General features: G+C 32.4%; 7 protein-coding genes across 8 annotated transcripts; 3 read left to right on the top strand and 4 right to left on the bottom strand.

Annotated features, from left to right (window-relative positions):
* Window positions 1-576: 576 nt before the first annotated feature.
* Window positions 577-2,235, top strand: Mlc1 (Myosin light chain alkali). Its single transcript, XM_015937418.3, has 5 exons — window positions 577-667; window positions 819-846; window positions 1,408-1,716; window positions 1,775-1,861; window positions 1,946-2,235. The coding sequence occupies exons 1-5, from the start codon at window positions 665-667 to the stop codon at window positions 1,999-2,001; spliced, it is 483 nt and encodes a 160-aa protein (XP_015792904.1). The 5' UTR covers window positions 577-664; the 3' UTR covers window positions 2,002-2,235.
* A 126-nt stretch (window positions 2,236-2,361) lies between these two features.
* cert (ceramide transfer protein) lies at window positions 2,362-6,596 on the bottom strand. Of its 2 annotated transcripts, XM_089269269.1 has the most exons (9): window positions 6,324-6,596; window positions 5,819-6,077; window positions 5,610-5,726; window positions 5,332-5,487; window positions 5,046-5,112; window positions 4,413-4,496; window positions 3,363-4,345; window positions 3,169-3,295; window positions 2,362-3,086 (listed from the first exon to the last, which is right to left on the bottom strand). In XM_089269269.1, the coding sequence occupies exons 2-9, from the start codon at window positions 6,035-6,037 to the stop codon at window positions 2,959-2,961; spliced, it is 1,881 nt and encodes a 626-aa protein (XP_089125395.1). In that variant the 5' UTR covers window positions 6,038-6,077; window positions 6,324-6,596; the 3' UTR covers window positions 2,362-2,958. The 2 variants fall into 2 exon arrangements, with proteins under 2 accessions (XP_089125395.1, XP_089125394.1); XM_089269268.1 differs by having other exon boundaries at window positions 5,819-6,596.
* A 554-nt stretch (window positions 6,597-7,150) lies between these two features.
* LOC107369458 (tuftelin-interacting protein 11) lies at window positions 7,151-8,841 on the bottom strand. Its single transcript, XM_015937417.3, has 2 exons — window positions 8,760-8,841; window positions 7,151-8,681 (listed from the first exon to the last, which is right to left on the bottom strand). Exon 2 carries the CDS (start codon window positions 8,664-8,666, stop codon window positions 7,170-7,172), a length of 1,497 nt encoding a protein of 498 aa, XP_015792903.2. The 5' UTR covers window positions 8,667-8,681; window positions 8,760-8,841; the 3' UTR covers window positions 7,151-7,169.
* Window positions 8,842-9,163: 322 nt separating this feature from the next.
* On the bottom strand, window positions 9,164-9,815 carry LOC107369456 (uncharacterized). Its single transcript, XM_015937413.3, has 2 exons — window positions 9,598-9,815; window positions 9,164-9,498 (listed from the first exon to the last, which is right to left on the bottom strand). The coding sequence occupies exons 1-2, from the start codon at window positions 9,764-9,766 to the stop codon at window positions 9,323-9,325; spliced, it is 345 nt and encodes a 114-aa protein (XP_015792899.2). The 5' UTR covers window positions 9,767-9,815; the 3' UTR covers window positions 9,164-9,322.
* A 258-nt stretch (window positions 9,816-10,073) lies between these two features.
* Window positions 10,074-12,903, bottom strand: LOC149093361 (spliceosome associated factor 3, U4/U6 recycling protein-like). The gene has a single exon (XM_089269267.1). The coding sequence runs from the start codon at window positions 12,884-12,886 to the stop codon at window positions 10,187-10,189; it is 2,700 nt and encodes an 899-aa protein (XP_089125393.1). The 5' UTR covers window positions 12,887-12,903; the 3' UTR covers window positions 10,074-10,186.
* A 726-nt stretch (window positions 12,904-13,629) lies between these two features.
* On the top strand, window positions 13,630-15,784 carry LOC107369406 (phospholipase A1-like). Its single transcript, XM_015937356.3, has 2 exons — window positions 13,630-14,732; window positions 14,840-15,784. Exons 1-2 carry the CDS (start codon window positions 14,012-14,014, stop codon window positions 15,301-15,303), a joined length of 1,185 nt encoding a protein of 394 aa, XP_015792842.2. The 5' UTR covers window positions 13,630-14,011; the 3' UTR covers window positions 15,304-15,784.
* Window positions 15,785-16,258: 474 nt separating this feature from the next.
* Window positions 16,259-21,963, top strand: LOC107369502 (sialin). Its single transcript, XM_015937463.3, has 4 exons — window positions 16,259-18,165; window positions 20,334-20,483; window positions 20,592-20,724; window positions 20,898-21,963. Exons 1-4 carry the CDS (start codon window positions 17,422-17,424, stop codon window positions 21,347-21,349), a joined length of 1,479 nt encoding a protein of 492 aa, XP_015792949.1. The 5' UTR covers window positions 16,259-17,421; the 3' UTR covers window positions 21,350-21,963.
* Window positions 21,964-22,620: the final 657 nt, after the last annotated feature.

Genomic DNA, 22,620 nt, shown 5'->3' with positions numbered 1-22,620 from the left:
ATTGACTCGGAATAATGAAATCCTGTTAAATCACCATTGAAACCAAACTTCTCTAATTGGTTAATAAATTTCAGATCAACCATGATCAGCAAATGATGATAACAGGCAACAATAAACACAGAACATGGTGAAGAATTAGAAAAATTTAATCTATCCTGCAACCTAGAAAAGATTTGAGTGTTTCCCTTTAATCATAACCAGAAATAGCATTGAAATGTTTCTTCCATCTCACCAAAGGCTGGATTTATTCCTATCATCTTTTAAAGTGTCTTTTGCTTTCCATCCAAACTTCCTTCTTGATCATCTCCATCTCCATCCTCATCGTTATTAAGCTTGTATTTTTAACCTCGCCTAATTGTGGCTTCATCATCAACCTACTTCCATCCTAGTTTGTAATTGAAAACTATTTTTACGTCCTTTGCTCAACATTTCTAGTTACAATCCAAATCGCACCGCGCATCATCCCCACCATTCGTTAACATTCACTGTGCTCTTTCCTTCTGACTTTTTTGCATCGCCTTTCGACGACATTTTTGCACCACTTTCAACAATCAAAAGTTTCAGTTGAACATCTTTTTTCGCCCAGTCCAGGTCTTCCATCTAAATCTTTACCTTCTTAGTTTCTGTTGTTTTTACTTTTGTTTGTTAACCTACAACAATTACAATGGTGAGTTTAACTAGATAACTGGATAGTTTAACAATTTGGATTTATAAACCCATTTTAATTGTGATTCTGTTTCCTTTTTTCTCTTTCTCTCTTCGATTGTCCCTTTTACCAAAATGATTACTCTTGGTTTCATCGGAATCCAACGGTTTAGGCCGACCTTAAGCCCGCAGAAGTTGAAAGTAAGTTTTGATATTCAATTAACTATTTCAGATACTCAAATAGTGAGTCAAATAACATGAATTAACATAAGGATTACAATTTTAGTAGTGAAAAGATTCTGATCAATGTAGTTATTTTGCTTAGCATAACTTTCTTACAAGCAACAGCTTTCAACAACAAATTAAAGTACTTTGTTTTAACCACTTTAAAGTGATATAAGCTAAACCAATTGTTGTTGAAATGTTAAATTTAGTTCGCAAATGAGTTGTAAAATTTATATTGATAGGATTAACAATGCAAAATCATTGAGACGAGTTGAAATTGCAATGAAAATAAGCATTGGAAGCTGAAAAATTTACCCAAATATTTAGCTCTTGGCAGCTGAAAGGAGTCCTTTTTTAATGCTATTATGGCAACTTGCCAACAGTTACACCATTTTTTTTGGCTTAGCTGCTAAATTTTACTTTCTCAATGAACCTTATTAGGTGATCAAAGCAAACACTTACACTTGAATACAAAATAAGACAAAAAGCCTTCACTAATTGTTTTTTTTTTCTTGCTTTTAATTTTCAATTTTACAGAAGCAAAATTACATTTCGGTATCTACGATTTTGAAGGAATCAACAAAGTAGATGCTGTAAGATTAGGTGATCTTATTAGATCTTTAGATCTTCGACCCACCAACGCTGCCATCGAGAAGGCCGGAGGAACCAAGAAGAAGGGTGAAAAATTATTGACTCTTGAAGAGTTCCTACCAATTTACAGTGAGTTGAAGAAAAACAAAGATGTTGGTGCCTATGAGGATTTGGTAGAGGGTCTTAAGGTTTACGATAAAAATGAAAATGGAACCATGATGGAAGCTGAAATGGCCCACACTCTCTTATCTCTTGGTAAGTTTCATTATTATTAGCATCCGAAGCAATCTAATTTTCACCCAAACTCTTACAGGTGAAAAGTTGGAAAACGCTGAAGTTGAAGAGATCATCAAGGCTTGTGGTGGTACTACTGATGAAGATGGTTATATGAAATATGAAAGTAAGATTTGTTGATCCATTAGTTAACTTGATTCAATTAGATTCTTACCTTTTTTTAATTTGATTTTGTTTTCTTTTTGTTCAGCGTTCGTCAAGAATATCTTAGCAGGACCTTACCCTGAGGAAGCTGCTGCTCAATAAACTTCTTGTACCTTTCTTACTTCATTTTCTTCCTCATCTTTTCTTTTTCTTCTTCTTCTGTCAGCCTCTTTTAATTCAGGTTAAAAGAGCCTTTAAACCTTGCCATTCAGAGTCCATGTTTTAATTGAAATGCTGCCGAGAATTCATTGTACAATCTGGAGAAAAGTTAAGCAATGTTAATGAAAAATATCACATAATAAAAGATGTTCTAAATGAACAATAGCGCTTTATTAAGAGCCTTTGGCAAATTTTATTCAGATTTTGGTTCAATATTATTAATAATAAATTGGATACCAAAGGCATTAATGCATATCCATAGGTTAGTGTTGGTTATAAATTTTCGCGACCGATTTGATTAACTTAAAATTTGAATATTTTATTAAATTGAAAAAGATCATAGGCAATTTTAACAATTGATAAATTCATTTTACTGAAATTTAGTTTAAAGATCAATAGATATCAATGTAAGCTTGTTTTAAATTTCATTATCGTCATTTAATACCTCAAACAACGAGATGCCAACATTTATCCATCAATTTGTGCATATTGTTGAAATAAATTAACTTTTCTTTTAGATTTGTGGACGTTTCATATTTCTCATTTATGTATATGCATTTCAAATACATTTATCATACAGTGCTTTGCAAAAGAACCAGTTAGCCCAAATAACGAAATAATATCCATTTTAATTATTTCTCGGGCCAATTGATTGAACAATGAATAAAATAATAAACTTGGTTTGAAGATAAACTTTCCTCAAGTAATGTCAAGAACTATTATAGCTACAATTTGACAGAAATAGATTTAAAATTTTAGAGAGAATGAGGTTATTTTAAACAAAATTCAAGCTGGCATAAGATTTTTTTTAGATATTTACAAATTATCGAATGGTTTGATTAATAGCAATATTAAAGATATCTTTTTTTAAACCAACATTTTTCATTAATAAATTAAATTTTAAAACATTATTGGCTTTTCTTTACGGGCATCAATCACGTATTGAGTGAAATTTTTCAAAAATTTTGGATATTCACGTTTATAAAGAGCTCGTAAAACTGATGCTGGAGCCCATCCTCCGGGGTTAACTAATTAGAATAAAGCAAAATAAAATTTAATATGATTGGATAAAATTAATTTCAGAAATAGAAAGAAATAAAATATACTTACTCGTCGAACAATAAATTATTTTACAGACTAAATTATCTCTATTAATTTGCTGGCCTTCTTTGGGTGTTTCAATGAAAGTTTCACATGTTAAGCTCACTGTCATTTTCATTCTGACACATCTACCGAGCTGTTGAGTCAAGATAAATAAATAAGATTAGCTGAAACTGATAAAATAAAATAAATAGAGAACTTACAGGAATGTCACTTCGATCTGTTGAATTATTGCATACAATCCAAATGTCATCAGGATCTCTTTTCTCACTTGATGAAGGTGAGGGTAATGTAAAGGTTGATGATGTAGATGAAGATGATGATAATGTTGATGCTGGTGAAGGTGAAAGTTGACTTGGATTAAGTTTACGAATGTGTGACCAAAACACTGCATCTCTTTGAGCTGCAGGCCAAACACGTTTGTGAATTTGATGAAATACTAAAGTGTTTGGATTAATTTCTTCGACAACCTTCATTGATTCTAGAGTATTTTCCCAGTCCCATCGAACGTCAGGACTGAAAAAGTGGTAACATACTTCATGACCGGTAATACCACGAACAGTATGTACAGCTTTTAATGGATCACAAACAAGTCCGTCAACGACCAGATCTCTCTTATAAAGTCTCATGTCACCTTCTGCGGCAAAAAGCTCCCAGCTACCAGATTCTCCATCACCTTCGCCCACCTCTAATCGCGCTTGTTTCAGTTGTTCTAATGTTGTTTTGTCAATTTCAAACCATAAAGGATGATCACAGACCTCTGGTAAAGATGATGATGGTTCACCAATTTCTTTTACTCTCAATTTTAACTGTCTCTTCTCTTCCTCTTGTTGATCTTTACGATCTAACATGGCATCAACAGCGTCGAAAAATTCCTCTTCCTTTATTTTGGAATGTGGGCCTTCTTCATAATCAGGATCATTCAAGATCATCATCTTTTGAGCTTCACTGGACGTTTCTTGTAAACTTTTAACGATTTCTTCAAGCCTTTTCCTTTTTTCAACTTCTGTTTCCCATTTTTTCTTCCAATTCTCTTCTCTTTGTTGCATCAAATCCATACAATGTGATAAAGTTGCCAAGATTCCTGTTGTGGTTGCTTTAATTGTAAGAGATAAAGTTGTGAAGGTTTCACCCTTGAAGTCCAAAGACATCTGTACTACTTCTTGGTTTGCATTTTTTTCACCATCTAGAAATGAAAAACAATTAATAAAGTTTGACAGAATTTGAGATTTATAATTTTTTTGTGAAAATACCATTTTCGGTGTTTCCAGTTTTGTTTGAATTTAATGGTTCCAAGGCTTCATTCGTTTTAGGAGAATTGGCATCTTTAGCAGCATCTGAAAGAGAAATCAAATGTGAAGTTTAAAAATTGTAAGACAAGTTGATTGTAACACAATCAAATGAACTTAAATCACTTAATTATATTTAGTACTAACGTCTATTTTTTTGGAAGCAGCTTAATGTGAAACAATTTTTTAACAAATCTATATATTTTTTGTCACTTTGAGTTTTACAACAACTGAACATTTCAAAGGTTTAAGTGTAATAAAACAAAAATCATGTAACATCAAACATAGGAATTGTGTATTGCACTGTTTTCAATGAAATCGTCAAATAAACAACTCATTAAATATATAAAGGGGAAATATGTTTCACAACCAATATTTATCATTAAGAAGATTTCAAAGATTAACGGAAATATTAGTTACTAGCAAGTATATCCACTGTATTAGAAACAACTTCAAAGTGAAGAGATTACAGTTTCTGATTATCAAATTATTATTAGAAATCAGTAATATCTTTCATGTCAAACATCGAAATAAACATAGAATTTATAGTTAAACAATTTTAAAGGAGATAGACCAATTAAAAATTAAATAACGTACCATTTGAATCAATAATGGATGTAGGGTTGTTAGCACAGGCATCAAAATAACCTTGTAAAAGATCAACCTGCATAAAGAATGAGGATTTGAAATATGTAAACATGATAAATGAAATAAAACAAACAATTAGCTTTCAGTTGTTTTTGGTGGAAAAGGAGGGATTATGGTGATTATTTTGCAGAAGATACAATAATATTCATTCATTTGGTTTGACTGAAGTAAAATTGTTTTCGAAAAGGATAGGAAATATGGATTATTATTGATGATCACGAAAGTTATGATGTACCTGACGAGTGAGTATATCTCGGAAAGTCTCCAATTCACTCATTTTTTCTTTCAAACACTTTCCTCGTTTGAATGATGTGACACTTATCGAGCCAAGAGAAAGAGCTGATCCATGGCGTCGTAGACTGTTGTCACTTCCATAAGCAGAATCGGTTTGCTAATTATATATGAGCAGCCAGTAATGGAACGAAAAAATCAAGATGATAAAGATTAGTTCAATTATTGGAAATAAACTGAATTCATATTAGTGAAATGGAATAGAGCGCCTAATGAACAAACCTTTTGAGCTTCTATTGCTTCCACCCATCTATTCCTTTCATCAGCTGTATCAGCTCTTAAATACCAAACATTGTCACCAAGGCTAACGTCAAATCGACATTCGTCAAATTCGTGTAGCTGCCAAGAAAAATATAAAGAATAATATTAGCAATGAATAACACTATAGCACGATGGTGATAATAATAAAAGTTAAATTTTCAGTTGTTTACCTTAACATTGCATTTATTAACACACATAGCTCCTCTGAAACCAAAATTGGTTTCATTTTCAGATTTAAAATAAGTCAAGGTTCCATCTTTGAGTACAATAAATCGCTCTTGCCATCCATGAATATAGTTAGTCCACTTGTTCAGCGTTCCTTGGTAAGTCACATTCTCATTTGGATTCAGGCCTTCATCCTCGCTTAACGATACTTGATCTTCCGTCATATTCGGTCTTCCAAGATTTCTAGATAGGCTGAAGCTTGATCTATTAAGATTATATGAACAGCTAAACAGAGGTCATGTGAGTAAGGTTGATTCAAGTAGAAGTTGTATTAATATTATACTGGAGAAGATAATCAAAACAGCAAACAAATAGCCTTTACATCAACAGTGGTTGTAAAGCTTTTGATAATTATAGACAGCAGAGATGATACACACTAACAATGTAACCAAAATATTAAGAATTCGTAAATTTTAGGGAATGATTGTAGATGGATACCAGAAAACACACCCTTTAAGTTTTAGTAGAAACTATGGACCGGTTTAACCCGGGGTATCACAAAATCAAGAGAAAATAAAAACAAGCTTTTGAATTGTTAATTAAAACATGACTAAATGGTCAAAGAAAAAAAAATAATGAAGAAATAGAAAATATAGAAGATTGTTTATATCATCTCATTATTACTGTCGCTTTTACTATTGCCATGATGATGATGATGTTGATGATCTTATTGATGTTTTTGTTGATGTTGATACTTGTGCTGATGATGAAAATAATAAGGGAAATAATAATGAAATATTGATGACATAAACTTGAAGATGTTTTGACGAGAGGGAACAACAAATCATAAAAAAGGTTAGCTTTAGGAAAACATTTACATGTACATCATGTTGTTAGGAGAGCAAATGATGGTTCCTCCCAAAAATACTGTTGACTGTTTCCGGTAACCTTCGACTAAATCTGTCTGAGACACAGTTATTGAGCAAATTAGGCAGATGAATTTCACTATCCATAGGTTAATCATGACTCAAAATTGAAAGCTAATCAATATTTTTATATTTATACGAATATTTTGTGCACACTATCAACTGAGCACAATTTACATGCCATATCGAAGAATGAAAAGCTATTGTCTTTTACTCCAATTATTGTTGAATTGGAGAGAAAGTCTATTAGTAATAGTTAGATTGGAGGTTATATAGTAAAACACAGTTAGCTGGTATCGGTAAATCTTTTCCACGAAAAAATTCATAACTATCAATTGATTGTTCATATCTGTGAAACAAATCTTATCAAGACTTAGGGTTAACAAAAGTGTTTGAAGTGTTTCATTGCAATGAGATGAGTAATTTATCTTTATATACAATTAATTACACGATTACATAAATCTTCCAATGAAATGGGATTCCAAGAATCATTATTCTTGCAATATATCACATCATTTTCGAAATAAATCGAAAATTTTCCAAATTTATAGACAGACTTGTTATCATAAGAACTGTTTGGGAATTGAGTAAATGGAACAGCTAGCTCTGTTGCTTTTAAATCTATTAGTTCTTCGAATGTTAAATATAATTTGTATTCCAGTGTTTGGACTGGAGTTGGCACATTTGTTGCATTTGGTTGATCAAAGTCGAGATTATGTTGATAGGTCAGTATTCCACCAGGGTCTGTAACTGCATGGTTCATCATTTCTAGAGCTTTTTTGAATGCTTTTTGAATAGCTATTTGGTTTCGAAGGTTATCCGAGAACATCGTTTTCCATCCTAGATACCAACGAGAAACTTCATCGTAGTTAGGTGAGCATCTTAACCATTCATATAAAATATGTAACCATTTGGGGAAAAAAATTCGAACTAAAAGGTCTACAGTTATTTCAATCGGTAACATATCTTCCCAGTCAATGAACCAGTTCCAAAGGTCTAAAATTTGCTGATGCGGATTAATCACCAAGCTTTGTAAAATAACTTCTAATTTTGGTACAATATTGTTAAGCAAGAATGTTGACCAAATATCCTCCAGAAACACATACTTCCAAGGTTTCAAAATCATTTTAGCTGAGCGATCTTTAGGGTGCCATTGTACTAGTGCAGCTGCCAACTTTTGTCTTAATGGAGCAAAAATAGGTTCTAACTTATCAGCCATCAATGGAAGCCAAGGATGTATCCAAAAATGAATTGGAACAGGATCATTTAGTGGATCCCATCGAATTATTTCATCTTTTAACCGGGTGCCAACCAATTGGTTAAGAATATATTCTAGCAGCCAATCCTGTAATAATGCCTTCCAAGTTTCTAATAAATTTATAACAGGATCAAACGTTCTTATTGATGGTAAATCAGAAATTGCACTTTCTACGATAGGAAGCCATATATCCCACATAAGAATGTCATAATATTTTACATCGAGTGACAAAAGAACTGTACGATATTCCTTGAAGGATCCGAATGGTGCATCAGGATTTTCCAATGGCTTCCAGGATTTTACACATACACTAGCATTATGATAGATGTTTAAAACTCGAGCAAGATTTTTTTTGAGCAATTCTCCAGACTCTTTTTTGCTTTTAATTCTATCCATCAATCGCTGCTCTCTTAACTTGAGGGAATGGATTTTTTTCTTTTTTGCGTGTAAAGACCGTTTAAGGCTATCATCTTTCTTCTCAACCTCTGGTTCAACGATTGGAGTTGAAAGTTTTGATTTTTGTCCAGGAATAATAGGCGTCTTTATACCTTGGCCGTGTTTACCCAATCCATCACCAAGTTTGTAGCCCATTTTCATTAATAATTTCGATCCAATACCTTTAGTGTGCTGTTCCCATCGACCAAAGTCAGCTGATTTTGAATGAGCCATTTTGCTAGCGATAATCTAGAAGGAATGAGTTTTCAATTAATATCATTTATTTTATCAATATTTGAAGTAACAATCAACAGATATAGAACTCACCTGAAAAAATCTTAATTAAGAATTGTGAATAAACAAAAATACAAGTTATAAATAAAAACATACAAATTGTTGAATAAGAAATGAAATTTTGAATGTTGCATAAATCTAATAAGTCGCCCTCTAGCGCGTGCGGTAACAATCAATTCAATCGGCTTTTCAATCGACTTTCATTCTGAAAGTCATAATGTTTAACAAATTGTAAGACAAATTGTCTTGTAAAAAGATCAAATTCACAACTCGTACTAATTTTTTTACCTATGGTTCCTCGAGACAATACAAATATTCTGCTGGTTGTTATTTGGAACGCATTTCACTCTTGTGAATATCAGGATAACTCAAGATTAATTTTTCCCAATTTTTTCAAACTCTTTAATGATTTAATAGTGATAATATGTTCACAGAAATTCATAGCAGCTAAAATTCATTTATTTGATAGTAATTTAACGTTTTTGTACATTCAATTTAAAGTGGATTAATCCTATTTTTTAACATTGAAGAGCAAATAGATTTTATAAACATCCTTTTATTTGTCCTTTTGCAATGAAACGACTAAAGATATTTACTCAATGTTGATTCAAACGAGCTTGTTCTGCTTGAAGGAATTCAGTCAATTCCACCTCAGTTCTGATAAATTTGAAATCAGAAAACCTCCAGTATGATTTAGCCATGAAGAAGAAAAGCACAGCCAAGAGAAGTCTGTATCTATAGGTATCATTTTTAATATATTCAGGTTCCAGCTCTGAGATATGTTTTGAATAAAAATTGATAAAATGATGGAAAAGAAAAGAAAAAGAAATTAGAATCAGCCTGAATAAAAACATTGAAATTTGCATCTTACCTTCTTCCTTCTTGGTCATATCAAACTTTCTATAGCTAGGCGCTTTATTAGAGCCAGCAATCCATCGGATATTTGGTTGTTCAAAAAGGGGTAATGATCTGTGAAAGCCTCGTTTAATGACGGAGAATTTATTGAAAGATTTTAAAATTCTGACCGATGGTTGAGACATGATTACAATTTGTTAAGCAAAGAAATTTATTGATTCAATAACATTGAAAACGAAAACAAACTGAATGCGCAAACTGGCATCTGGTGGCTATAGTTTTATCTTCTCATAGCAACAGAATCTGTGGCACAGATTTCAATTCTAAAGTTGCTTTATCATGAAATGTTTAATTTTTTGTTCAAAATCTATGATTCCTCAAGCCTTTTGTCGTTAAAATTGGTCGCAGTTGTCAATTCGCGATTATAGTTCTAGGTTTGTCTAAGGAAATATCTGAAAAGATCTGAGAGAAATCGTTCAACACAGATACAAATAGAAATAAAATATAATTTTAATAATTTATAAATTATTAGTATAGACTTATTTTTAAGTTTTCATAATTGTTTCTTTAAAAAGAAATAATGAGGAACAAGAAAAATTTACAGTTTAAACTTTTGAAGTGGAGGGCAATGAAGTATCCATTGTGTCCTTTTGGGCATTACTGTTACTTTGAGACAGTGATGAAGAAGTGGATGTCGATGCAGTCGCAGATGAGTCAGATTCTTCTACCTTGAGCTTTTTTCGGACAGAAAGGGGAATCAGCGGAACATTGATTCGTCGCTTGGCTGAGATATTTGATGCTGAATGTTGCATCAATCCAGAGCCAAGAAATGAATCTGACTTCTTGGCTGATGGATCACTAATTTGAACTTTGATTGTCTTATCGAGAACCAACATTCCATTTGCTTTAAGAGCATCATTGGCTTCTACTTCACTCTTGTACTCAATGTAAGCATAACCCTTTGATTTACCATTACGAAGGGTTGCAATTCGAACGTCCTTAAGGTTACCATATTTCTCAAATATGCTAGTGAGTTGTTCATTTGTAACACGCTTGTCTAAATTGCTGACGAACAATTTATTGTTTTCTCTTGATAAGCTAAATTTGAAATTATACTTTTTACCCATTTCATCGATGTAGCATTCTCGGCCATCAATTTTAAGACGATCATGTTTTAAAGCTTCTTTAACTGATTTGATTTGTGCAAATTCAATAAAACCATAACCAGCAGATTGCCCTTTGTAATTACGGACCAATCGAATGTCAACTATTTCACCAAATTTGGAAAAATTTTCTCTAAGCTTATCTTCATAAACTGAATAAGCTAAATTCTTGACAACAATAGTGTTCAATTTTCGTTCGTCATCTCCTTTCTCTTTATAACTCGCTTGTCGCTGCATTTCAGCCAATACTTTTTCATCTTTGACTGCATTAGCCGACTTTTTAAATTTGTTTTTATATTCTTCATTACTTGATTTACCAGGTGGTTCAGGAATTTTGAATTCACCCTCAATCACATTTTGTGAAGCTGATCCTTTGCTTTTATCAAATTTACCGGTCTTTAGTTTTGCCTTTGCTGATTTTTCTTCTTCCATCTTTTTGGTTAATTCCTCTCGCTTCTTTGTTACTTTGGTCATAGCCTTTTCATATTGTTCCATAATTTCATCAAACTCAGCAATTGACACGCTCTCTTCCCGAATATGCTTTATCAGAAGAGCCCCGAGAGTTTCTGGGTAATTCACATTAGAGTTAAGTCCTCTAATGAGAGCTTTTTTGAAATGAGCATCATCTCCATAAAGCTTTTCAAAATTGGCATATTCGATCCATGTTGAATCGATTGCAGTGAGATCTTTTCTTGATTGAAAAAGTTCATTCCAAATCCTTCTCGCTTCTCCCATGTTTTTAATATACTTGGCTTCAATCTTTGCCATGTAGAGAGGGATAGAACAGGAATCATCACCACCAATTTTGGCGAGACTTTCAACTGCGGCAGCAAAGTTCTTTCTCAACTGTTCTATTTGATTTTTGTCATTCCAATCAGTCCGTCTCCTCAGATAATCAAGATACGTTAACCACAAGTCAAGATAGTCACTACTACTTTGAAAAGTTGTTTCTAAGGATTTTTCAAATACACTTTTAATTGTTTCGTGGTCAGCTTTGTTTCTTTCCAAAGAACGAAGATAGTTTATCCAAATATTTACAGTCCAAGGACAGTTACGCACAGCTCTTTCGTAAATTGGTTTTATCAAATCTAAATCCTGAACTTTTTTATCCAAATATTGAGCATAATCAATCCATAACTTTGGTTGTAAGCAATTTTCGATCAAAGCTCGCTCATAGATACATTGTACACGTGGTGGAGATCCATTCGCTTCTTCATACTCGATGTATTTTAAATAAGCTTCATAATGCGGTGGTTCTGATGCAATTATTTCTTGCTCAAATTCATCAAGTTTTTTCAACAATAACGAAGCTTGTTCGTAACCATAGTTGATGGATTCTGGATCAACATCCAAGCCTGGGCATTGAGTCTTTGCTTTTTCGTACCAAACGTGAAACTCTTGTTTGGTCTCCTCCATACCTATCAACGGGATGGCTAATTGTCTTTTGTACAGGTCAAAAATCTTTTTATATTGATTAACCAATTCTTTTTGATCGATTAGTTCGATTATTCCAGACTCAAAGGTTCTGTAAGCAATCCACACGGATGACCCTTCGGTTACATGCAGTCCAACTGAATTTATAGCTCTTTCGCAGATTTTGCGAACTGAAAAAACATGGCTCGTTTCACCGGGAATCATTACAACAAAATAGATATACTCCAGCCATAATTTGACAGAAACATAATCTTTTAAGGCTCGTTCAAAAAGCTCAATAATGCGCTGATAATCTTCCTCATCTGTTGCCAGCTTTTTTTCTGTCGAAATCCAATCAAGCCAAAGAGTAGGTGTTAATGGAAATATAGACGACATGTTTTCTCGAGCTTTATTAATCATGTGTAAGTCACCGATCTCTCCAGCAATTTCAATGAGCTTTAGATGTTGATCATAATCGAATGGGTTGTCAAGAAGGTGATCTTGGATTGCCTTAGCTTCCTCCAACTTTTTTTCATCAGAGACATCGTCTTCATCATCGTCGCTACTTGAATCATCGTCATCACCATCACTAACATCACTGTCCTCACTGCCATCAGTTTCATTGTCGTCCATCCCTTCATCCTGATAATCAGCATCATCTTCGTCACTGTCTTCATCTGACATATTTTTGGACTCTTCAGTGTCTTTATCGTTTACACATTGAACCATGATTATTTCAAGTAAAAGTATACTATATAAGTTAAGAACAAACAAAACGCGGGTTTATAAAAATCAAACAGAATCTACCAGTTTGAGGGCCCATCTTTAAATTACGGTTTGCATTCAGATGTAAAATTTACCAAAATTATATAATTTTTAATTTATTTACGGTACAATGAAAATTATAAATTGCAGTAATTAAAAGTATTTTATAAATTTTCATCAAAAGTACAAAAATAATAAATACGTTGAATATCGAGCTGACAGCCTCTAGTACAACCTTACCAAATTTTTGTATGCTAATAAAGCATTAACCTTTCCGGTGTAGTGCTTAATTTAAGGTATCGTAATTCAAATTTAATCATGTCTAATTAAATATACTGAGCCTGCTAAAAATGATGCTTAATAATTAATTTGTTTGTGACGTTGATAAGATACCCAATAGTACCAGTAGATCATTAATACTTGACTATACAAACTATTCAAGTCAATCAGGCTGATACAAATCGATGATTAGCTTTTATTTTTGTATTACTTAAGATTAAACTTATTGAATAGTCTAATTTGCTTCAATTGAGATATATTATTATTTTAGCTCTCATTTCCTGATGCGAAAAAATTCCACTGCATTTACATTGGACTTTAGCATCCTTTTTTCACTATCAAAACGATAGTAATGACATGAAAGACATAAATACACATGTAAGATCAAAATAAACATGATTAAGCAGGACTCTTCAATCGGTGAAATATTTTGGTATTATTTTAATATTTAGTAGATAAAGGCAAATGATAACATTTAGATGAATTTCTGATGATCTTTCCAGTTCATCCTCAATAAAAGTTCATACAAATGTAACTAATTGGAACAGTAATAAGCTCTAATTATAATAATCTTACACTAAAATCTTTGCTATCCGTTATCTAAATAAGTCAAATTACCCAGGTTTCGAGTTTATACAATCATAGTCTGATTTAAATATTAATATATTCAATAAGGGTCATTTGACTGAGTAATGGTAATAATTATTAATGCATAACTTGAATTACTTGTGCTGATTTCGATAATCTTGGCTTGAAGAAAAATTCATTGGAAATTATGATCAATCAACTGAGTTGCTTCAAATCACTAACATGTCTAGTCAATTGTCATTTTTGTTTCTCGCGGGTCAATATTTGACAAAAAGTAAACTCGTAACTCTCATTGGTATCATATTGACTCTGGTTAGGCCTGTCTTCAATCAGCCCTTGACACTTGACCAGGTGTTTAATCCAAGAGTGTTTATTCCGTGTTTAGAAGAAGTGTGTTACCCTGAAGCAGATATAGGATGTTTCCCTCCATGGGATTTATCACGTTATTTCAGTTTACCCTTTTACTCGGTGTGTCCAGAGCCTCCGGACAATATGGGAATCCAATTTTATCTTCTCTCTCGATCATCTCCAACTCGGTTAACCCAGGACTTATCGCGTATTAAATGTGGAGAAAAGGTTGCCTTTGTAATCCATGGTTATCTATCACAATCTACTGATCAACTTTACCTTCTTCCCGCCGTAGTGTTGCTTAAAACTTTTGACCATGTAATTCTTGTTGATTGGAGATATCCAGCTGATCCAGTGGTTGCCTTTGGTTTTCCTATTCCTGCGGCAAATTTTTTTGTCATGCATGCTGATGTACAAGTTGTGGGTCGTGTAACCGCTAATCTAATTGCTAAAAAACTAGTCATTGATAAAGATTCTCCTTGTATTGATCCAGATGGTATTAGAGTCGTTGGCTTTTCAGCTGGTGGTAACATGTTATATTTTATATCCACTTGGCTTAAAGAAAGATATGAAATTACACTGGGTCATTTAGTTGGTAAATAATTATAAGCATAATAAGCTGAATAGTAATCATTTCCCTAGAATTGTTTGAATTATTTGCTTGAGTCTTTTCATTAATACAAATTTTTAACTTCTTTACAGGTTTAGATCCATCAGGACCACCATTTTACTTCTCAAGTAACTTTGTCGATAAACAGTTAAAACCTGGTCTGGCTAAAGCTGTTGATATGGTTCAATGTACTTTCAATTTTGAGATTCCCTTAATAACAGAGTTACAGGCCTTAACTCTTCGTTTTGGTTCCTTCAATGCAACTGGTAACACAAAGTATTTAGTCAATTTGCCTTATTCGTATATCGAGCAACCCGGTTGTCTTGGTACTCCTAGCTGTTCACATTTTTACTGTCTGGTTATTTACACAGCCAGCTTATTTCCTGGTTGTGGCTTTCGTTATTCACCATGTAATTATTTGGGTACCACAACTTATCTCGATGCTAAAACAAATTTGAACAGTAGAGTGGAAGGCTCGAAAGGCTTAATATGCATACAAGCAAGCGAAAATCCATTGAGAGACTGTACTTTATCAACTCTGGCGGGTAATACATGATCATACTAAGTTATCATCCAACAAATCATTGAGTAATGCTAAACTGGAAAACTGTCCTATTTTGATTGATCTGAGTTCATCATAGCATAGTCGACAATATGGACTATTCCTGATCCAGTTGATCTTGTAATATTCTGCAAATAGTTATGATTGCTGTAGTTGTATGGTATTAATATTTTTCTGATTGAAATTTATTCAGCTAACCAGAATCAATTGGGTCTTCGGTGAATCTATTCATTGTCTTTATTTCTGTTATCAAGTGTAGCTAATGGTTATCAATATTTTTTATACTAAAGTCTCTTCAAGTCCATAAAAAGTCCTTTTTTCCAATTCTAAATCGATAAATATCTATGAAAATAGTTACACAATATAAATTTTTAATCTGGTACAAGCCATTGGATCATAACAAAACATCTAATTATAAAATACAATTGATTAAATGATATTATTTTTTGGTAATAAACTGCCTTATAATTTGTGATGCTTTATGATTTTTACGTACAAGGGAAGTACCACAGGTCAGGTCATTCGAATAAAATTTATTATGTTTTATGAACAATTAGTTCTCTCAAGAACTTTCGGTTAGCAAACTGAAGACAAACTAAAAACAATCAAAAACCAATGTTTGGAATTCAATCTTCGTGGCTGTGTATACTTTAATGGAAAAGTACTCCTCTCAATCCATAGATCTTTATTAACTCCTGTATCAACCAATTTTCGATCAGATAACCTAAAGAGTAAACGTATAATAATATAAAAACATTGAGAAAATCATTCACAAATGATTTAAATAACGAGTTTTTGGTGAAATCTTCATGTTTCATTGTATTGAAATGTAAAAAAAATTGAATCACAGTTTGTCAAGGTTCACTGAAAGGCGAAAGTTAAATTAAAATTCAACCCCTCAAATTTTGTGGGTGTTTCTATATTCCTTTATAACCTCCCTCTAAAATCTGTTTGCTTGTTGTTACCTTCAATAATGCTGCTCTTGAACCTCATTGAAGTTAGTCTGTAGTAAGAGTAAGAAAAGTGATTTTCCTTGAATTGCTTGAGATTGTTAACTTGTTTTCTCAGCAACTGATTCACGATCATGTTGAATAGCTTCAGATTTCATATGTTTGACTCACAGCAGACTTTCTTCATGTTTTCCTTTTGTTCTCAAGCTTGATGGGACTTTATCTATACCCTTTCTTAATGTCTTATAATTTTTAGTTTATTTCTTTTCTTGTCTATTTTGTCCCTTTACTCACTGAATTCATCATTATATTACATCAACATTATCACCACCAATATCATCAAATCGTCAACTTGATTCTCTCTTCTTATGGTTTGATTACCTTTTCAGGTTACCAACTTTTAATTGTCTTGTCATATGTGTCACGTTGTGTTGTCATAAAGACTCGATATCGATTTAATTTAAATGTATTTGCCCATTAGATGTATTTCATCTACTACTGTGCGATTTAAGTCAATCAACATATTGGTAAAACGTTAAAACATTTGACAATGAAAAAGAGAGAGAGACAAAGATTGTGAAAAATACCACAACTCACTCACATCGCATATAAACCTTATAACTCACTTATTTCATCCATTGGTTTACTTGTAATTTTTATTTATCATTTTCATCTATTACAATTTTATTGAAGGAGTGAATTTCAACATCATCATCACAAAGTACCCTCCTGTCAGGAAACTACACTGTTATTGAATTACGATTTTATTTTTACATCTGTATCATCTATGCCTACAAGGAACCAAAATTGAAGCCACTATATTCCAGACACATAGCCGAAAGTTGCCTTTGTTTTGGTTGTTGAATGTACTCTCCATTACACTACTGTCTCCGTTATTTGATTGCCAAATTTATTTCTTGATCAAGTTTTTCCCATTCCACATTCACCTGTTTTGATTCAACCGTGGACTTGTGTTTAAAGTAAATAACAATTGGAATTCAGTTGACTTATTTCATCGCCAAATGTAAAATTGGTTTCATTTTACACTCTGATCTATCCGCTAGATTTATGCTGTCTAATTTTACAATCTAGTCTCTCAACATACCTATTTTTGGACAAATATAATTTTAGATTATAAAATTAACCCAATTGTTTCCATAATATGGCTAACAGATCGAACTCGAGAATAAAATGGCGTTTCGTGTTTGTTGCCATTTCCTTTTATGGTTTTATACTCAACCATGGGATCAAAAACATTCTTAGTGTAACTATTGTTGCCATGTCTGATCCAGACACAAATAACACCTCTTCCAGTGGCCTTACAACAACCCTGATGTCCAGTTCAAATGATACAAACAGTAATAAGCTCAATTGGTCTCATGACACACGTAATACAGTACTTCAAGCCTTCTTTTACGGATACACAGCATCTCAGTTACCTGCAGGTAGAATCGCAGAAATTTTTGGATCTAAACATATTTTTGGAACCGGTGTTTTTACTGCTTCAATGTTGTCATTTGCTTTTCCTTTTGCTGCTCGATGGTCAGTTACGGCAGCATTCATTGTTCGTCTTTTCCAAGGACTTTGTCTCGGTGTTACCTTTCCAGCAATGCATTCAATGTATGCTCGTTGGGCTCCTATCAAAGAGCGATCCATTGTTGGCTCATTTATCTACTCTGGTGGACCTATTGGAATAGTATTTTCTGGTACATTAGCTGGCTATCTTTCAGGAACTGATTTTCTGGGTGGTTGGCCAGCCATTTATTATATCCTTGGGGCTTCAGGGGTTATTTGGTATATTTTATGGTTAACTCTAGTCTATGAATCTCCTGAAGATCATCCTTGGATCAATGAACGAGAAGTTGCCTTAATTAATTTGGGACGAGCTAAAACTAAAGATTCAAAGGTAAATATTTATCAATTTAAAATATTCAGTAAATGATTGAGTGATTGAAAAAAAGTGCAATTGAAAGACTTTTTACAAATAACTGATTTCATTTATCCATTATATTTTTAAATTTTCTCATTTTCGTACTTCTCATCCCATTTTAAATCCAGATTTTTGATCATTTACGTCAACCCTTTTCTATTTGCTATTATTAACAGTAATTTTATTGTTCTATATGTGCAAACTCTTAATCTTTTTTTGTTTAAATTCACAAAACATCAACAATTATTGCCAGAAAAGTGAAAGCACACAAAAAATGGTCCGCTCGAAGGCTAAGCTGTCTACTTAGCTCAGTTACCTGACCCATTTAATTGTTTGCCTGGTAAAATCTAATTCTGAAGAAAGTTACATCTTTTTGTTCCTCTTTTGTTATCTCGTTAGCTGATGATTTTTGAAAAGCTGAAGTAGAATTGAAATATTTAGCCAGAGTTGAATGCATCATCATTAAACAATCTGAACTAATAAGATAATCTATTGAATTACTTCAATCATTCAGCTGATTCTTCACAAATACCTCTATTGTTTACTTTGATTCAACTGACAGTTCAAACTAACCTTCATAAATCCGAAAAGCTGAATCAAATGGATATCTCAAGCTAAAAAATTCAAGTTTAATCAAAGCCATCAAAATGATAATCGATAGTTGATTTCCATTAGTAGTTACCTGAGAAAGTGAACAATGTTGAAAAAGGTGATTCATGGTAAACTGGACAAACACTTGAAGTTGTCAGTCTTTTTAAACATTTTCTTGGTTATCTACTTTTCACTGTTCATGAGTTTCACATTATCTGAACAAACCAACCGTTCAATTGTCACCATTACATGTATATATAACTGTAATTGGCTCTAAATCCAGTCAATTATCCATCTCAAATCAACACATTTTACACTCTTAACTGTTCATTGAAATTGGTTGTTTAATTTTTTATCCCAATCAATTTTACAATCTATATAACAGTCCAATAATTATCATTATTCATTGATACTCTTCAAACAAGAAAAGCTAATCAATTAGGTTTACCCTGTTTTAATCATATTAATGTCACAATTCATGGGTGTCTATTGAATTATCACTAGATTAACAGCTTAAATTCAGGATAAATTGTGTTTCATTTGTTATGAATTAACTTACAGATAACAGCTTCTAGTTTGATGATTTTCACTTCTCTTAATTATTTAAAATTTTAATTTTGCTACTACATTACCCTTGAATATTTCAAGATCATTAAATGTATCATTTGTTGCAACCATTGACATGGGAAATTCAAGTTTAAATAATGATTTCTTGATTTGTGAACAAATATCAGGAAGTGAATGTATTTTACCTGCTAAAGAACTGGTTTATTGTTGTAGTGTAACAGTACAATTCAATATTTTCCGTTGATTAAGGACTAAAAAATGTAATAAAGATCAACCATATGTTTTAATATAAAATATTTTTTGTTTCAGCTCTTGAGATGCCTTTTGGTGTATTGCACTTTAAACATAAAGAAATATTGATCAATAAAGATCAATGATTTCTTTATGAGAATCTGATAATTGATCTGAAAATGAATACTCTTTCTCATTGATAATCAACTTAAATTTGTTGTGTTGTGAAAGGATAATTTCATGTTATCATTAATTCAATTGTCATTGTAATTGAATGACTTTTTTCCCAATTTAGATGAAATCAGGAAATGTAAACATCCTCAACATTTCCTCTAATTGTTAATCTTAATCACGGTTGATGTCTCTATGTAGTCTCACAATAACCAAGCTATGAATTAGTTCTCAGGAAATTAATAATTTTCATTATTCTCATTATATTACCATTGTGTAAATATCTTTACCAATGAGTGATTAATAGAAATTTCATCTTCTTTCTTTGTTATTATACAAATGTTTTTCATGCTACGAATAATCTAACCATGATAGCGATTCATAAATAATAACAGACTTCGCTCGTTTGATCATTAGATTTGATAACATCTTGTTTCATTATCGTTTATTTTCAATGTTTACTTCCCATAGGAATATTTTTATCTTCAGTCGATTGTAATGATTATAATATTTTGTTTTCTATTTTCTGAAATTATTTAATTATTCTGTAAATACTAATCGTTTTTTTTCTCTTTCCAATTCAGGCGCCTTCGCTTCCAATCGAGGATTTATTGACTTCATTACCATTATTTGCGGCTATTGTCAGTCAATTTTCCTACACATGGGGACTTTACGTGGTTGCTACTCAGGAACCAACCTATTTGGCTGAAATCTTAAACATGAAGATTGAATCGGTAATTTTAGAGCAGATCGAAACGACTTATTGTTTCGTGCTATGTTCAAGCTTTCATCAAATATTGATAGATATACGTTGCTGATACAATCCTTTTTTATATTTACAGAATGGTTTACTTTCCAGTTTGCCACATTTATCTGCGGCTATTTGTTCCATGTTATTTGGCGTTATCTGTGACAGAATACGTAGATCTGGTAGATTTAGCATCACCTGTTTGCGCAAATTTTTCACCGCAATTGGTTAGTTGTCGTTTGAAAAAGTTATCAGTTTGTTATCTACCCTAATTCAAAGGATTTTGATACACTGATATATTTTTGGAAACATTTTATCGATTATTTAAAAGAGTTGCTAAGCATCTATTGAAATTTGACTGTTATTATATTCAACTTTTGTTTTTTCCCTTTTAATTTAGGTGCTTTTGGTCCAGCTATTTGTTTCATTATTATTCCTTCACTGGGCACCGATCGTGTTAAAGTAGTTGTCCTGTTCATTGTGGCTATTTCATTAGGAGCAGCTACTCTTGCAGGATCGTCGATTGTTCATGTTGAAATGGCACCAACTTTTGCTGGAACTCTTATGGGAATCACAAATTGCTTCAGCAATATGCCTGGTGTTTTGATCCAAAGTGCTGTGAAAGAGTTTGTCGGGGAAGATGAAACGTTGAAAAACTGGTCCAAAGTGTTCTATTTGACGGCGGGTATATATGCTCTGGGTGGATTGGCTTTTGTACTGTTTGCTTCAGCTAGGCTTCAAACATGGGATCCCGAGTATTCCAGACAGAAACAGATAGTTCATTGTAGAGAACCAACTTATGGAACCACAGATAGTACTGATGGACATACTAGCAGTGAACCTGAAATTTAAACCTGGACTTTCAACGCTTTTCGCATCATCTGTTCCCAATACTAACCATTATTCAGCTGTTCATAACTGATGTTAACAAAAAAATAAAGGACTGTGAGTGAATCTATTGTGCAGATTCGTTAAAATGAAAGCATCTCTGGCGCATTTTACAAATTATACGGCTTATGTAATATGATTGGCAAAACTAATCAATATCGACTTATAATTTAATCAGGAAACAGCAAATTTGTCTTCAAAGTAAATAAAAGCATATATTTGACCATCGGCCCAGATGAAAAAAGAAAATCAAGCCACCTGATGGATAGAGAAATCTTGCCAACTGTATGATAGTTGACTGTATATTGTAAAATGAAAAACTATGAATTTATTTCGTCTTCCTTAAAAGCCTAAAAATCTTCATCGACGGCTTGAAATATTTCTGGTTTAAGGCTAATCATGTGCACGGATGGCGAATTCAATAATCCAAATACAATCAATGAAGTTGTATATATATATATCTTTTAAAGCTATTTAAATATACAAAAATTTAAATAAAATGTAAATTTGACCTGATAAAACAGCCCAGAATGGGCTGAATCTGAAGAACAAATAAAAGCATATTTGTATACAGTGTATTTTCAGTGTTATAACTCGCCATATGTCGATTAATTATGCCTTTTCGTTACTAAAGATAGATTAATATTGTTGCATTGTACAACTTATTGAATGACAGATGAAAAATCCATATAACTTGTATTTTCACAGATTTGTAGACGATTGTACTTTTTGTCTCATCACTATCAAGGCGCAGTGGAAAAGCCCACAAAATTATTGACTGTCAAATTGAAAAAATTTAAAGATGGAAACTCGTTTATCCACTGATAATTTATTTTTGAAATCAATTCGAGCGTAAATCAACACAATCTTCGCTGGCACTTGATTTCAGTAGATAATCAATGAAAATGGAAAAATTTGAATCACATGTTTAGTCTTTTGTCGAGTTGAATATAAAGATGGATTGTCAACAAAAACCATTTGCAGTTAAACATTAAAATTTTCAAGACTTTTGTGATTTATTAATAAATAGATCATTTTTTAACCATTAATATAATGAGAGATGGTTTTTAATAAAGCATTTCCACTCAGACTTGATGTATTACTCAGAATGAATGATTAAATGATATTCAATCCATGAACTATTGAATTTTCCCATTTTGACAGACTATTAACTTTAGTAATTTTGAGCTCTTTTTCAATGTGAATTGACTTAATGATTATATGCCTTTTCAAGG

The sequence above is a fragment of the Tetranychus urticae genome, chromosome 3 (genome assembly GCF_039701765.1).
Source record: "Tetranychus urticae isolate SD_2017Ah chromosome 3, NJAU_TeUrti_SD_1.0, whole genome shotgun sequence".
NCBI classification, from domain to species: Eukaryota; Metazoa; Arthropoda; class Arachnida; order Trombidiformes; family Tetranychidae; genus Tetranychus; species Tetranychus urticae.
Note: the sequence above shows the minus strand (reverse complement) of the source record. Positions and strands in the feature narration are given on the sequence as shown.

Excerpts from the sequence above, each read along its gene's own strand:
- LOC107369456 (XM_015937413.3), bottom strand. The coding sequence starts at position 9,766 with ATGTCTCAACCATCGGTCAGAATTTTAAAATCTTTCAATAAATTCTCC. Across the intron at positions 9,499-9,597 it reads TATGACCAAGAAGGAAGAAG|AGCTGGAACCTGAATATATT; the intron begins GTAAGATGCAAA and ends AACATATCTCAG.
- Mlc1 (XM_015937418.3), top strand. Across the intron at positions 847-1,407 it reads TAAGCCCGCAGAAGTTGAAA|AAGCAAAATTACATTTCGGT; the intron begins GTAAGTTTTGAT and ends TCAATTTTACAG. Across the intron at positions 1,862-1,945 it reads TGGTTATATGAAATATGAAA|CGTTCGTCAAGAATATCTTA; the intron begins GTAAGATTTGTT and ends CTTTTTGTTCAG.
- LOC107369458 (XM_015937417.3), bottom strand. The coding sequence starts at position 8,666 with ATGGCTCATTCAAAATCAGCTGACTTTGGTCGATGGGAACAGCACACT.
- cert (XM_089269268.1), bottom strand. The coding sequence starts at position 6,037 with ATGACGGAAGATCAAGTATCGTTAAGCGAGGATGAAGGCCTGAATCCA. Across the intron at positions 4,346-4,412 it reads AACTGGAAACACCGAAAATG|ATGGTGAAAAAAATGCAAAC; the intron begins GTATTTTCACAA and ends TTTCATTTCTAG. Across the intron at positions 3,087-3,168 it reads AATAATTTATTGTTCGACGA|TTAACCCCGGAGGATGGGCT; the intron begins GTAAGTATATTT and ends TATTCTAATTAG.
- LOC149093361 (XM_089269267.1), bottom strand. The coding sequence starts at position 12,886 with ATGGTTCAATGTGTAAACGATAAAGACACTGAAGAGTCCAAAAATATG.
- LOC107369406 (XM_015937356.3), top strand. The coding sequence starts at position 14,012 with ATGTCTAGTCAATTGTCATTTTTGTTTCTCGCGGGTCAATATTTGACA. Across the intron at positions 14,733-14,839 it reads TACACTGGGTCATTTAGTTG|GTTTAGATCCATCAGGACCA; the intron begins GTAAATAATTAT and ends ACTTCTTTACAG.
- LOC107369502 (XM_015937463.3), top strand. The coding sequence starts at position 17,422 with ATGGCTAACAGATCGAACTCGAGAATAAAATGGCGTTTCGTGTTTGTT. Across the intron at positions 18,166-20,333 it reads CTAAAACTAAAGATTCAAAG|GCGCCTTCGCTTCCAATCGA; the intron begins GTAAATATTTAT and ends TTTCCAATTCAG. Across the intron at positions 20,725-20,897 it reads CAAATTTTTCACCGCAATTG|GTGCTTTTGGTCCAGCTATT; the intron begins GTTAGTTGTCGT and ends CTTTTAATTTAG.